General features: G+C 39.8%; 1 protein-coding gene across 1 annotated transcript in view; it reads left to right on the top strand.

Annotated features, from left to right (window-relative positions):
- Positions 1-4,676: 4,676 nt before the first annotated feature.
- ZNF407 (zinc finger protein 407) overlaps positions 4,677-15,600 on the top strand; it is a 364,381-nt gene continuing 353,457 nt past the window's right edge. The window contains exon 1 of the mRNA XM_063130500.1: positions 4,677-9,388. Coding sequence (XP_062986570.1) covers positions 4,693-9,388 — 4,696 coding nt within the window. The 5' untranslated portion in view covers positions 4,677-4,692. The remainder of the gene's footprint in view (positions 9,389-15,600) is intronic.

Genomic DNA, 15,600 nt, shown 5'->3' with positions numbered 1-15,600 from the left:
CCATATTTTGACTGTACAAGTTGCAGGCTAAGCAATAGATGTTAATTATTGTCTTAAAATGCGTGATCTTAAATATATCTATACAGAAGAGCCTCTTACCCAGTTTAATAGGACTTGTTTTCTACTAAGTGTGCTTAGTATTTCAGCCAAAGGTTTTAGTCTAGTTGCTTTTCCTTTAGACTTTCTCTAGTGGTTCTTTGTCCTGTACAAAGATTGATAATTTTTTAAAAATGTTATAGAAGAAGTATACCAATACTCTGTATGGAGTGGAAATTTTACAACTGAGTTATAAATCAAGAAACTGTGGTTTATAATGGGAAAGCTATAGGGGAGAATGGAGGGAGCGAAATAATACGTATGTAACCTTTCCCCTCTTTTTAGTGAATAGACCATTTAAACTAAATTAAGTAAAGGATGTAAATTCTGTTGTTTCACTTTTTAAATATTTCATGTTTGATTTTATAGATAAAAATTACATTTAACAATAAATATGAAGAAGAATTTATATAGCCTGTTCAGGTTTGATATGGAACAGCAAATCCCATTTCTCTTCAGCTGTAAAGAAAATTCATTATTATGTCTTTGGTTGTAAAAGATGGCTTCATTGTGATTAGTTACACTGATAATAAAACAACCTTTTTAAAAATGGCAGAAGATACATGGGATCTCATGTGCCTGCTTTTAATGGCACTGAATTTGTTCATTTCCCACATTTTCCACAAATCCTTTCCTTCATCTCTTCTTTTAAAGCATGCAGTGTGCTTAAAAAATTGATAACCTCATATTAACTACTTAACAGTTTAAAAATATGTATTTGTACTTCTGGGGAAGTCAGAATCAATATGGTGGACTTATCCAAAATGGGCAGAGATAGAGGTAACGCTGGCTCCTTGCAAACCATGGTTTGCAAATTGGGAGCCAGCCTTGGGGACATGTGTACTAGCTCTCCCCATCTCCATCATCTGAAGACATTTCTGGCTGTGGGACTATTTCAGACCTCCTTGGCAGGAGCTGGGGAAAAGGGAATTGAACAGAAAGACAGTTCTTTTATTTTAGAATGGCAGATGTGGAGTCATATCACTATGTTAACTGCATTTGTGCCTGGCACAAATGTGAGGGTACCAAGCCTTATAAAGTTGGGATGCATCCTAAGAATTGCTCAGAGCTCTCACCGGTCGGATTGCTATTGATCTTCAGATTTCTGAGAAATTTGTGGCAAGACTGGTGGTGGCTGCTTCTGTAAAATTGGATCGTGGAGGGAACTAGAAACAAAGAAAACAGTTGCCACTGTTTTCCTGGTAGATAAAACTAAAACAATTTTGAAGTGCAACTTGTAAAATAAAAACGCTTTGAGCATGAAAATCTACATTACTTAAACGGGTACAACAGATTGTGTTTAAATTGAATCTAAATATGAAATATGTTTCAGAGCATATTCTGGGGTAAGGGTTTGCATTTTAAGGAAGTATTTTATTCAGAACATTGCTCTTACGAGAAAGCATCGTTTAGTCTCTTTGAGTAAAGTGGCCACCAGGTGTCATCAGAATGCTTTTCTTATGCTGATTACTACTTCTTACTTTGCGTGGGTTTTTGACTTCAAACTTTCACAGCTACGCTAACAGTAATATTACCCATATCTCTTCAGCATATTGTGGTATTAAGCTTCCGTTGAAATAACTGAAAAGATGATGGCCTAATAGGCAAGAGCTTAGTTACCAACGTGCAGTAGCAGTGGTTCATAGGACAGGGGGTGGGGAAAGTACCTAGTGGTCAGGTGAGGGGACAAATTGTTGGTTTCGCTTAAACCCAATCCCAGATTTAGCCCCTGTGCTGGAGCAATTATCTGTGTTCCTACATCAGCAGTGATCCCTTATATTTTCCAGAATGCAGTTGTGCCATTCAAGAGAAATTCATCTGCTCAGCAGAGCCAGTTAGGAGGCCCGTGGGCGAGCGACCTCCAACACAGCCCTGGTGCCTCCCCCTGGTGGTCCTACCCTAGTGAATGGCGGAGGCTGCAGTTGCTTTGCTTGGGGTTTCTCTGCTGAGCACCATTGGCCTCAGTTGCCTGTCCCAGTTAGGTTACCAAGACAGGTGAGCTGGGGCAGGGTTAGGAAATAGCATTCTGGAGAAATAAAGCTGGCATCTGCTGCAACTTTAGAGTGCAGGGTTGGAGGAAAAAGTAGTTGTTGTTTAAAGGATAATAAGCTCAGCCCCAGTGGACTCTCTGGGGCTCATGGGTCCTATTTGTTTGTTTGTTTGACCTTGCTGTGTGCTGATGCTGGGCGTGAGATGTTCAGCAGGGCGGTGCAGGGGCAGAACAAGAGGGGGATGTATTCGCTCCCTTGGGTGCTGGCCTTTACAAATGATGCTGTTGTAGGTGGCAGAAAAGAAAGGGATTCATCACTATTGACATAGTGCAGCAGTGGATCAAGGAGCAACCCTCCTTTTCGGCTCCCAGAATGCCCCTAGTTCATGAATTCCCACAGCTGAAGGGTGTATCCTGACATTTGAATGATATCCAGCGTTAAGCTTACATTAGTGCTCAAAAGAGGAGATCAGTAGTAGGAGAAAGCGAGTTGAAACAGATCTGTGACTCAAACATTTCTGAGTAATTTATCTGAAAACAGACAAAAATTCAGGCATCTGTGCTGGTCCATTAAAAAGAAATACAAAGAGCAATGGTAGCATAATCCTGTTATTTATTTTAAAAAGCAATAAACAACTCTTCTTTGCTTACTAGTTTATAATTTTTTAGTTGGTCCTAAATAAAGTCCTTATGGTACTGCCGTTCTTTCCATATTACTTAATGTATCATACAGCTGTCTGCATTTTTGTTGTTTTTCTCCCTTGGGAATACTGAATTTAGCCAACCAGGAGGGGAATCCTAGGCCATGTCTGTACTACTGCTTTAAAGCGCTTTATAACAGTTTTGACAACAGTATATGGAGTGTGTCCTGGGCCCCAACAGTTGTCAAAACTATTATAAAGAGCTTTAAAGAGCTTTAAAGCAGTAGTGTAGATCCTGCCCTAGATCTGGAGGAAGATGATGATGATGATGATGGGGCTTTGTCTAAAAGGAAACAACATAACTCTAGCTACTAGGTAATCCTACCCACTTTGTACTAAGTGAACTATCTAAAATTAATTTCCATCTTTGCTAACATAAAGAGGGACACATTTTTCTTGTAAGGCAAAGAGAAGAAATAAAGAAAAATATGATGGGCATCTTGTTGCCTTTGTTGCATTGTCCCTGGCAAAATGTTTTAATGCAAAAATGTTTTAATGTTTACTATTTTTAATTGTAAACCGCCCAGAGAGCTTCGGCTGTGGGGCGGTATATAAATGTAAATAAATAAATAAATAAAAGGATGGTTGTTTGCAGACTCCTGCTGTTTGGGCTACCGGGAGGTTTGAACCTCTGTTTGAGGGGAATTGAAGCTGTAGGCACCACTTGCTGCCCTGCTAACCACTGGGCTTTGACACTGGTTGAAACACAGGAGCTGTAGATTCTTCCTGGCATCATGGTTGTGCCTTGCATGCAGGTTAGGTTTATGGAATTGAATTAAGTATTGTTAACTATGTTCTTGCTGTTGCTGCATGTTGGCTGCTGATTTCCTTGCATGCCTAATGTGGAGGCTGAGAACAATGTTGTCATCAGGAGTTAGACGTGGATTGGAATTTGCTAGGAATTCTTCTGGGAGTGGCCATCATTACTATGTTTCCTCTCTTTCTTACTTTTTTTCTTTCTACTGCTAATATTGTGTATTTTCATGTTGTTTTTGGTCGAGCATAGAATCCTAACAAGTTATGCAGGTGTAACCTCCATGGGAAAAATAACCATCTTTACTGGACTTTAGTATTGTCCTGTTAATCTTATTTCATTGTTTCGAGCCAGTCATATTTTCTCAATGTATTTCAGTTTGAGGACAGTTCATTTCTTAATTGTGAAACTGCTAATCCAGGAAAGACTCATCTTCTCCCCTTTTCCCCAGTTGCCCTTTTAACTGAATGGCCATGCTATCTTAGAGTACTGTGTCAGGGCTGTCAAAGAAAAAGGTCAAACTTTTTAAATTTGAATTCCCAGAATGGCCATGTTATTTATGCCACAACCATGAAACAACTTGTGTTGGATTAGTTCCGTTTTAAGCACATATTCCTATTCAAATGAGCAAATGCTGGAGCCAAGCAACAGCTACATGTTCCAGAGTAATGGAACTCAAGACTACCGTCTTGTTAAAAAATATTCTGTTTTCCAGAAAGACTCAAAGCTTGTTTCTCTCATTGGTGAATATCCGTTGCTAACATGAGCAATCACTAGCACATACTCGATTGTTCATGATGGCTGTTCCACTTCCTTCCGAAGAACTAAATAAACTTTATTTAGATGTTCAAACATATTTAGATGTTCAAATATATTCTTCACTGCGATATCATTGCTTTGGGAACTGTGCTTGAAAGTGTTTACCAAAACCATTAGCTGAGAATGTCCCCGTAGCCTTTTTTAACAATAGGTTATATTCCACAAATTATGCCTTGTATTAAAATAAAACACTACCTGTTTTTATATACACAAGAAGCTAATAACCTCCCATTCTCTCTCTCTCTCTCTTTTTCTTTTCTTTTTAGATAACCCTGGAACAGATGAGCTAATTCATTTTATGGGAATTGTGCTCAACGCTATCTTCATTAAGCATGGAAGTTGAAAAAATTCAGAAGAATTATGAAGGTGACAAGAATGTACAAAAAGAATTAGTACAAGAAGCTGCAACAAATGTTTTAGCTGAAAAAGCTCATAGTGAGTCTTTCTCTGAAATAAATACATTTTCAACTGAAGAACATAAAATTTCAGGTGAAAACGTTGAAGAGAATGGCACAGCCAAACGGACATTATCCAAATCACCTGATAATGTGCTTGAAAATGAACCTGTCTCAAAAAGATTAAAGCTGACTGTTGCAAAATGTCCAGAAGATAATGAAGGCAAACCACCTAATGCCACAATTTGTGAAGACTCTGTTGATGGGATAGGTAATACAACAGGTGAAACTATAGAAGGGTTAGCTATAAATGCCTGTCCCAGTAGTGCTGCATTTATTTCAGATGCTTTATGTGTGCAGCATGATTTCATGCCTGAAGGTGGTAATGTGGTAGAGGAATTACATGTGGAGAATGAGCATTCTCAAGACATCTCAACACTCCTGCCAGAATGTCCATCTTTTCCAGATGATGAAAGCAGCACTGGCTGTGCAGCCAGTAGTACTGAACATGGTTCAAAGTGCAAAACTTGTGAGGAGACTTTTTCTACTTATTCTGATTTAGAAAAGCATATTCAAGAGAGCCACCTTAAGCAATCCAAAGAGCATGCAAACACACATTGTACTTCAAAATCAGAACATACCCCATCTTTGCAAATGCATGTCAAGCAGACTCCTGGACAACGTAGATATTTCTGTGATCTCTGTGGCTTTCAGTCTTTTAAGGAAGACCTCCTGCAAGCCCATTTTCTTGGCAAGACACACCTCCGGCGGCAAAACCTTGCTGCCCGTGGAGGATTTGTAAAGATATTAACAAAAAAGTCCTTTCGCAAAAAACAGCAATGCCCAGTCAAAGAAAAGAATGTGAGAACAAAATCTGCACTTAACAAACCAAAAACAAAGAATACCATTTCAAATCAACGAAGGATTTCAAGAAATAAGGTAAAGAACTTGAAAGAAAGCTGCCAGCTTTTTGTTGAAATGGTACCATCGAAAGATATTTCCACAGAAACAACAGAGACTATTACCAATGAAGAAGCATTTTTCTGCAATGTGGATGGAGATGATGGCATCCAGGCTGAAAAGCTAGATGTTTTAGAATGCAATCCAGATGTATCAGAACCTGCTGAAGGTAGCCAAGAGACCATTAGCAATGTAAACACCACAGAGATATTTGATAGATTCCACCACAAAAGAAACATCTTATCACGAAGAATAACTTTCAAACAAAGTGGTTCTTTCAGATTAAACCAGCAGATTAAAAGACGATATAATCTGTTGGGTATAGGTAAAAGGAGCAAGTCTGACTCTAGCTTGAAGCACAGCATTAGGGCTGAATTCAGCCAAGGTGATTCATCACAGGTCAAAGCTTTACAAATTGAAGGTGATATTAACTCTTTATGCAAAGGGGCCTCAGAAATACAAGCACTTAATCCAGATGGAACAAATGCATGTTCTTCTATCATCCTGGGGCCTGAGAACTCTCCAAAGAAACCTGTTGATGTCCAGAAGACTCCACATCCTTGTACTCACTGTGGATTTAATTTGCCAAACACAGAAGATATGCAATTGGATGTTGAGACAACTCATGCTGAAGAACTTAAATTTCATTGTGAAATGTGTAGCTATTCTTGCGCAACTAGAGAGGACTTTGAACTGCACTGTCGAAAGAATAGCCATCCTATAGGTGATTGCAGAATAAATTGCACTCAGTGTTCATTTCTTGCTCCAAATGACATGAGCCTTGGGAAACACATGTGCGAAGAGCATGGCATGTCCCACTACTGTGTGATTTGTCACCTGTATTTTCTAACTGAAGAAGAAGTGGCAGCTCATAACACAACTGAGCAACATATTAGCTTATTACCTCAAGAAAATACCATTTGGCCATTGAACCGTGACTTGGGTCTGCAAACAGCTTCTGTTTCTGCAGTGGAATCAAGTATTTGTCCAAAGATTGTAGAAGTTAAAATACAGCAAGAAATCCCCAAGCTTTCTGTGGAACAGCCTGGAAAAGTGTTCCAGGAATCTGTTCTGAACAGAAGCCAGTTTCAGTGTAAAAAATGTTTTTATAAAACAAGATCTTCCTCCGTTCTTACAAGACACATAAAACTTCGACATGCTCAGGAATATCACTTCCTTTGTAAAGCGTGCAACCTCTATTCATTAAGCAAAGAAGGAATGGAAAAACACATCAAAAGAAGTAAACACCTTGAAAATGCCAGAAAAAATAATATTGGTTTACGCTTTGAGGAATGTATTGAAAGGGTATGTGTAGGTGCAACTGATGGTAAAAAAGTGACAGAGCCTTCCATTTATGGAAGCTTAAAGACTGTATCAGGAAATGAAAGTATACATGTACCCTTCTCTACAATGGAGAGTGTATCAAATAAGGAGCTGTTCCCATCAGGTGAAGGCATTCAAGGCAATGACTTGATTTTGGGTAGTGTACAAAAGAGAGGGAGGCCTAAAGGTACCATTTCTCGGACATGCCCCCATTGTGGTTTATTGGCATCCAGTGTTACAAACTTGACAGTTCACATTCGACGAAAGCATAGTCACCAGTACAGCTATTTATGTAAAATATGCAATTATTATACTGTAACGAAAGGTGACATGGAACGCCATTGTGCTACCAAAAAACATAAAGGCCGTTTGGAAGCCAATGGGGGAGAAAAATTAGAGATCATTGTTTGCCCAGAAGGAGTTAATCTTGAAGGTAGTAGCAAGAAGATAAATAGTCCAGTAGATATTTTGAATGAACCTGTTGACCATGGCAATCAGTCTTCACATTTGGACAATACTGTTTCGGAAGGCCAGGGAGATGGTGAGAGCAATGCTATTCAAGTACAAATAAAAAATGTGCTTCAGCTTCCTGATAGAGATGGAAACTCTTCAGAAATAAAACAGCATATAAATGCAGAATCAGGTGACATTAGTCAAGATAGAGATTTGTTGGTTCATGCAAGAATTGCAAGTGCAAATGATAATAAGTGTGCTCATTGCAACTTTGTTGCACATTCTTTCTCTTCTCTGGAAGTGCATATAAAACGTAAGCACACAAAAGAATTTGAATATTATTGCATGGCTTGTGACTATTATGCAGTTACTCGCCGTGAGATGATGAGGCATGCAGCAACGGAGAAGCATAAAATTAAGAGACAATCTTATATATCTACTTCTGGAGAGGAGACAGATACAAGTAATATTGCCAAAGAAACTGCTGTTGTGTCTCAAGAAGAGCAGCAACCCTCAGAGGAATTTCAGATTATACTGGGTGACACAAAATATAAAAACAACATTGAAGAGAAAAGTTTGGGAGAGCAGAAAGTGAAGACTTCGGAAGATAGTGCCACTTTAAAGATCCCTAAAGAAGGTTCTGCCTTCGATTCTGAGATCAAAGATGGAGCTGAATATGGTACAGAAAGTGCAGTTGGTCAAGAAACTGTTCAAAAAGATGTAGTTGTTAAAACTGATGAGATGATCACATTTAAAGAAACAGTTGATTGTGTTCTGCACGAAAATTCAAATGAACAAGAAATGGCAAAGCCAGATGTTAATTTTGCAACAGAAACTGGAAACCAGAACAGAGCTTTTGGCAAAGATTCTCCAAATAGGATGAAAAATAAAAACAACTTGGAGGAAGACACTGGAAACGAATATGAAGTACCTGCTGAGGAAGTGAAAACAGATAAAACACATTTGCCCATACTTTCAGAAACATCTAGTACACTAGAACAGCAAACTATTGATGAAAATATTGAAAGAAGAATACAAAATATGCATAATTTACAGCGACAGAAAAGCATCCCACAGAGTTCTGCTATAGAGGAAGAGAATACCCTGATAGAAGCACAACAGGAAGCAGAGACATCTTTAAATAATATTTGGGGCTCAGATGGTTTAATAGATGAAGGCGTGCAAGAAACTAATGAAGGTTTGGATGCTTTTACCATTGCTAGTGGTAGAGTCAAGGAGGGGACAGCAACCCAAAATTGTAGCCAGTTTGATTCCTCTATAGTAAAGTTAAAAAGCCAGGAAGATTGTTGTGAGCCAGTTGTCCACATTGCTGACGGACAGAATCTGAGTGGTCTTAAAGTTTGTGACAGAGCTTTGAAAGTAGATGTCCCACAAGGTGGTGGAAAGAAGAAAAAAACTGAAGGACATCCCCTTGGAGAATCTACGCGTATTCGCTGTGATGACTGTGGCTTTTTAGCAGATGGTTTGAGTGGCCTAAACGTTCACATAACCATGAAACATCCTTCAAAAGAGAAGCATTTTCACTGTTTGCTGTGTGGAAAGTCATTTTATACTGAAAGCAATCTTCACCAGCACCTGGCTAGTGCTGGCCACATGAGAAATGAACAAGCAAGTGTTGAAGAACTACCAGAAGGGGGTGCCACTTTTAAATGTGTTAAGTGCACAGAGCCTTTTGATTCTGAACAAAATCTATTTCTTCATATTAAAGAACAACATGAAGAATTGCTCCGGGAAGTCAATAAGTACATTGTTGAAGATACTGAACAAATCAACCGAGAGAGAGAAGAAAACAAGGGCAATATTTGCAAATATTGTGGGAAGATGTGCAGAAGTAGTAATTCCATGGCCTTCCTAGCTCATATTCGTACCCATACAGGTATGTTTCAACAAGTGGTGTAGCCAATGCTTTGCAAATGGAAACTGAGTTAAGGACTTGCTACTCCTTCTCTTTCTCCCTATTCCCAGTTTTTAAATCATAAATTAATCCTAACCTTTCAGATCACCCAGACTATATACTAATTCCATGTTTACTTGAAATTTCACAACTGAATTTCAAGAGTACTCCCCAGTAGACAAAGAACAGGAAACTGAAGGTGTTTTTTAAAAAAATGCTCTTAAAAGTTCTTAAAATGTAATTTCCTTCTCTTTGTTAGTATATTTTTTACATGTTATATCCCTGAGACCCACCTATAATTCCTTAATTGGATTACAGGTCATTATGTGAATCTTTTTTGGGTTTGGAGAACATTTACCTTGCAATGACTGTCCTGCTTGCCTAATCTAGAATTGCTTGCTACCGTGTTCCCTTAAAAAAAAATTGCCTCCTTCTGGGCCTTCCTTTCTCCTTTGTTCCTCTAGATTTGTATTCTTTCCCTTCCACCAAAGGTTAGTGTTGAGACAGTGCTATCCCTAGGAGCAGCACTATCTAAGTCCAGACGATGCTAGTGAGCTAAGGCTTGACAAAATTGGACAGCTACCAAAGTCCATGAACTGGCAAGAGGCTCACAAGCTGAGTCATATAACTAAATCCCTCCCAAGTTGCCCCCCTTAAATATTTTTGTCCATGCATGCAAGCACACTTGTGTGAACTACTGCCGCTGTGTTGGTGGGCAGTACTGTTGTCCTGGGTGTGCACATTTTGGAGAGTCAAACACCTTCCTTACCAGGCAAACTCTGGGCATGTCAAGACAGGGTGATATCTCGGGGATCATCCCAGGATCGTCCCTGTGCATCCACATGATGCACAGGGGATCCTGGGAGCAGGGAGGGATGATCCCCCCTTTCCCTTGGATATCGCCCTATGCTTTAATCCCAACTTTTCCCATGGTCTCGGGATGATCCTGAGACTATGGGACATGTGGCCAGCTGTCCCGGTTTCGTCCCGACTCTTCACGAGTAACCGCAAGGAGCCAGGCACGGGGCATGGAGCTCCTCAGGAGCTCCGTGCCCATCGGGGGTGAAGTGGGGGGAGTGGGAGTTTGTTTTTTAAACTCACTTTTGCGATGGAGCACTCCTGTGCTCTTTTTTGATTAAAGAAAACAAACAAAATGGCGGGCGTGATGTCCTCTTCCTCCCGGGATGTCACACGGCGCATGTAGACTGAGGGGGAGGATCTCGCGATCATCATATTGTGAGATCATGCCCCCCCCATCCCCCTAGTCTAGCCATGCCCTCTGTCTCTCCTGTCTTCTCCTTGGGGGCTTTGCATGTTCCAGAGACTCTGATGGGGAAAGAGAAAAAGATTATTTGCTGTTGATCCAGAAAAAGGGGTGGGTAAGTCACTTTTTGGGTAGAGGTGTGTGAGCTGAAGTGAGCAGTAGAAATGAGGAATGGAGGAGAAGGGGGGAGAGATGTGTCCAGGTGGGCAGCTGTAATCTGGTGTGTAATACTTACTAAGAAACTTTGGGTGGCATTCTGTGGCCACCTGAGCTGACAGACCACCAGCTCCCTAGGTTCACCCCAGGCAAGCAAGGACCAGGATACCAAAACGCATCTGCCCCTCTCTTGGTTTGTCTTTCTTTCTTTCTTTCTTTCTTTCTTTCTTTCTTTCTTTCTTTCTTTCTTTCTTTCTTTGCTTTCCCTTTCAACTAACAGATCTCTTTCCAAAGAATGAAGTGCATTCTTCTCAGAACAGCTATTTCGGCCATGCCATCTCACACTTGCACTCAGCTTGACCTGAATTGGGAACGTGGAAATGCCTGTACCCTCCCCAAATTGAGCTTCCTCAAACCTCCACTCCAGGGCCTCCAAGAAATGAACCCAGGAAGATGATTGTGCAATCAGGGACTTCACTCTAACTCTTCCCCTCCCCTTGCCCTGAGCCTGCATGTCATGTATGGATCAGAAAGGGCTGCTGGGGACCCACAGAACGTGGGAGTCAGCCCTGTTGTGAACATGTAACCAGATCAGTCCAAGCATCCTCTTCAGCTTCTGAGCATATCAGTGCTTTGAGTGAACTAACAAAAATGTCCTCCTACAGACAGTTCCTCACACTTTTTTCTTAGCACTCATGATCTGGGATTGGGAAAAAAGCCTGACTGAGGGGGAAATGACCTGGGGGCGTTTGCAGGAGAAAGTTGGAAGGTAGCGGAAGAGTTAACCACTTACTCTTCCCAGTTGCTGATTCTCCCATACAAATCCATTTCTTCCCTGCATTTGTGTTACCTTGGGACATGTGAGATTGAGAACTTGCATCTAGCATGGTAACAAATGGGACCTTCAAACAAAATGTTACAGTATGGAGTGTCTTCCTGTTTTGTGTGCCAGCCAGCCAAGCTCTCTTTAAGGGTATTCCAAACCCTTCCTACTCTTTTCTCCACCTACACCCACACTCAGCAGTCTGTGGGTGCTGAATATGCTCACTAGTTATTGGGCTGCTTTGAGTCCACCCCTCCTGCTAGAATTTCCCCCTAGAGCTTTTTGTACTTCTACAGACTTTGCATGCTAGTTCCTCATTTTTATTTCTCTGTGGCCCATTTCGGAAACAGTCCTATTGTATGAACCTCATTTTGCCTACAAGGTTGGCCCGCACCGGCTGAGTTCAGTATTAGACAGAGTTCATGGGTGGTTCCACCCTGCAGTGTGGGAAATGACACCTTTATCATTACTGCATTGAATAGGCCAGTGACCTGTTCAGATACTGAGCAATTGACAGACTGGTATAATGCAAGTCTGATGGCAACCTTGGCCTAATGCCACTGTTCGTTATTGGTTGGATTAAAAATGAACAAATAAATAAATAGTTTATCCCTTTTGCAATGAGAATCCAGCATTCACATTTAATGGTTGAATGGTGGATATATGTTGCTGATCTTAGAAAAAAGCTTGTATGATTGCCATAGTATTTGCAATTGGCCATCATTTTAGAAGGCAGTGGTAGAGGTAATGTGGTACCTATGAAAGTTGGGCCGGGTGATTTAGACCCTGGCTGTGCCACATTTTCCATTCTCTTTTTATGTTTTATATTAAGTGGAAAAATTTAAAACAACACTTTTGTCGAAAATGCATAAGCTGCAGTTCTAAATTTATGTAAAAATTCACTGCTATGTTTCTATAAACCTGCCATACATTCTTTATTTTAAATAGACAGCTTTTCTAAATCACTGAGCTCTGCTTAGACAAGTGGTGTCTCTCTGGTTGAATTTATGAGTGGATTTGAATAATAAATTCACATTTCAATGAACATATTTTCATTAAAACTGTAAGGTTTATTTTACTGTACTTTTAAATAATGGCTTATTATAGAAGCTATAGTTTAAATTCATGCAGTAGTTGAAACTTAGTGCACAGTTACTAGAAAGAAAATGAAAAGGTAAGAGATGCAAAAGTATTATGAAAATATTAATGTTCTTGGTGCAATCCCGAAATAGTTTTTGTTTCCTTCGAAGAAGGGCACTGGGCAATGTGTTTAAGATTCATTTGGGGAGAATTGGCATTGCCTTTAAGCATCTTCAGGTGTCTTCTTGCAACTAAAGTATTAATTCTGAGAAACAGTAATATCCTAACCTTAGGAATTCCAGCCTTCGTTAGCCTGCCAATACGATATTTGTGCATAATGTTTCAGGAAATGTTTTGATTTTTGGATCTGAGGATGACTTTTGAGAAGGCACATACATATTCCCATGGTCAGAACAGCTTTATAAGCCCTTAATATGCCTCCTTAAGGCAGATAAAATGGAATAAAACTACAGGGAAGATGCTAATGGAGCTCTCTTTAGAATTCTTTATGCAACTGTCTGGTCAAGACATGTTGCTTATAATTGATGTGTCCATTACTTGAATTCTCTTGTAATTATAGTCAATAAGTCTTGTAAATGTGTTAAAGCTCACTAAAAGCATACAAATTCAAGAACAGAGTAAGGCTAATAATTTAAAATAATCAATGTAGGCATTTCAGCACTTAATTTCCCTTGTGTGTTGATAGCTGATCATTCTTAATCCATTAAGATTTATTTAGTCGTTTACAATGCAAAATAGGTTTGCACTGGTCACTTGTGCCATTTGAAAATGTCCACCAGGTTAAGTGCAGAATGTAGTCCATTAGTCTTCCTTGACTATATGTATTAATTGCATTTAAAATCAAGTTAATGTGGATGTGAAAGTGAGGTAACTATCAATATATGACAAAGCAACCCTACTTACATAAGTTACATCATTGATTGTAACATTTAGTAAAAGTTAGCACACTTTTTAACATCTTGTGTATGTCTTATCACCAAGTGTATTTTTATTGTGCTTTGCATTAGATGTGAATGTACCGCAAAAGAACGCCGGGGGCAGGGATGATAAGACACGTATCTACCATTTCATTTTGCAAGTCATTTTTGGTGGGGGAAGAGTTGTAGAAGAGGTTTTAATCTATTCTCTTTCTCCCTGCACCTTAAAATGAATTGCTTTTCTGATAACTTTGCTTATGCACATAAAATAGTAATGCTGGTATTTTTATTAATAGTTAACTGGAAGAGGTTTTTACTCTTCCAATTCCTGGTGTGTTTTTTCTTCCTATTTTTTGATTTACTGAATGTTTTATGTAACGTTTCTTCCCATTTTCTGCACAATAAAAGCAGTTCTGTTTAGAAATAAAAGCATTTTGGTTTAGAGGCCAAAGAGGAATGCTACAATGTATGCTCCTGCATGGAGAAAACAGGCAGGAGCAAATGTCGACCTCATCTGCATGAGTGTATACCAGATTTCTATATGATATTTACATTAACAGTTTACCGTGCAATTGTATATATGTCTACTCAGAAGTAAGACCCATTGAGTTCAACGGCGCTTACTCCCAACTTAGTGGGTATAGGATTGCAGTCTTATTCTTGTACATGTCCTTAAATGTTAAGGTGTTGTTCTCTCATAAGCCCTCCCCTCTTCCAGTCACTAGTGATTCCAAATTGTAGAAAATAAAGGGTTTCCTTGCACTCATTCCAAAGCTTCTCACGTAGCAAGGGGGAGGTTATACAAGATAGCGGATAACAAGCAAGTCCATCACACATTGACAAGTGAAAATGAGGAAGTGTAAAGAAAAGCAAAAGAAATATTAGAGGTGGAGGACTTTTCAACTTTCAATTCAAACAGGTCCTGTATGCCTAATTAACAACCAGAATTCTGAAAATATAGTTGCTTCCCTGTCCCTTCCTTGTTTATGATTTCCTCAGGAGTTACAAATGGGTTCTGGGTAGAGATACTAATGTGATGAAGACTCATTGCTCAAATGTTCATCTGCTTAAACCACAGTTCTTGCATCCTAGGTTTTTTTAAAAAAATGTAATTGTACAAGATTATTTGGGGCCAGGAAAACTCTTGTGATGAAGACATTTGTTGCAGGGAAACCCATAGCTAATGCTGATTTAAGAATTTGGGATGCCAAATTATAAGTGACTTTCAGAGTTAATGCATCTCAGGCTGCAGTGTCTTCAGCATCTCAGGCTTGGGAGTATCTGGTTCCTCAGTGGTGCCTCCTTTGTTGAAACCACTCAGGCTCAGGGGTTTCTTTCTGGTGCCTCTTCTGTTGACACCCTTCGTTTGTAAGCCTCTGAGTCCATGTCCAGGTCACTGCTGGATACTGGTGTCATGACACTGCTATATACTTAAAAACATTAAGGAGCAGTTTAGAATGGAGAGAAGAAAAAACTTATAGATGCCCTGCACTCCAGCCTTCATAGAACCGCTATTCAGTTGGACCGTACACTTTTATAAAACATTTCCCTTCTCTCTTTATGTGAGAATGTTCCTATATCAAGTTTACTGGTGTGGGAGCCACTTTGACGTGGTGAGATTTTACATGACTATGGTAGGGTCTGTAGACATCAGTCTTTCCTGACACATGTTTGGGACATCAGTTCCTATGTGTCCCAGCCAGTGTTGCTAATGGTCAGGAGTATTGGAAGTTGTAGTCCAAAATAACTTGGAGGGCGCCAGGCTCGAGAAGGCTGAACCTTCTGAGCAGGGCCATTCTCGTGGATGTTTTCCACCAGTCATTGCTTGAATAGGACAGCAGCCATATGGCAAAGACCCATGTAGTTGGCCCACATTGTTCCATGTACAGATAGTGATTCAAGTGTCATGAGATTTTGCTATGGGGAAGTGCTT

Source organism: Elgaria multicarinata, chromosome 7 (genome assembly GCF_023053635.1).
Source record: "Elgaria multicarinata webbii isolate HBS135686 ecotype San Diego chromosome 7, rElgMul1.1.pri, whole genome shotgun sequence".
Lineage (NCBI taxonomy): Eukaryota > Metazoa > Chordata > Lepidosauria > Squamata > Anguidae > Elgaria > Elgaria multicarinata.
Note: the sequence above shows the minus strand (reverse complement) of the source record. Positions and strands in the feature narration are given on the sequence as shown.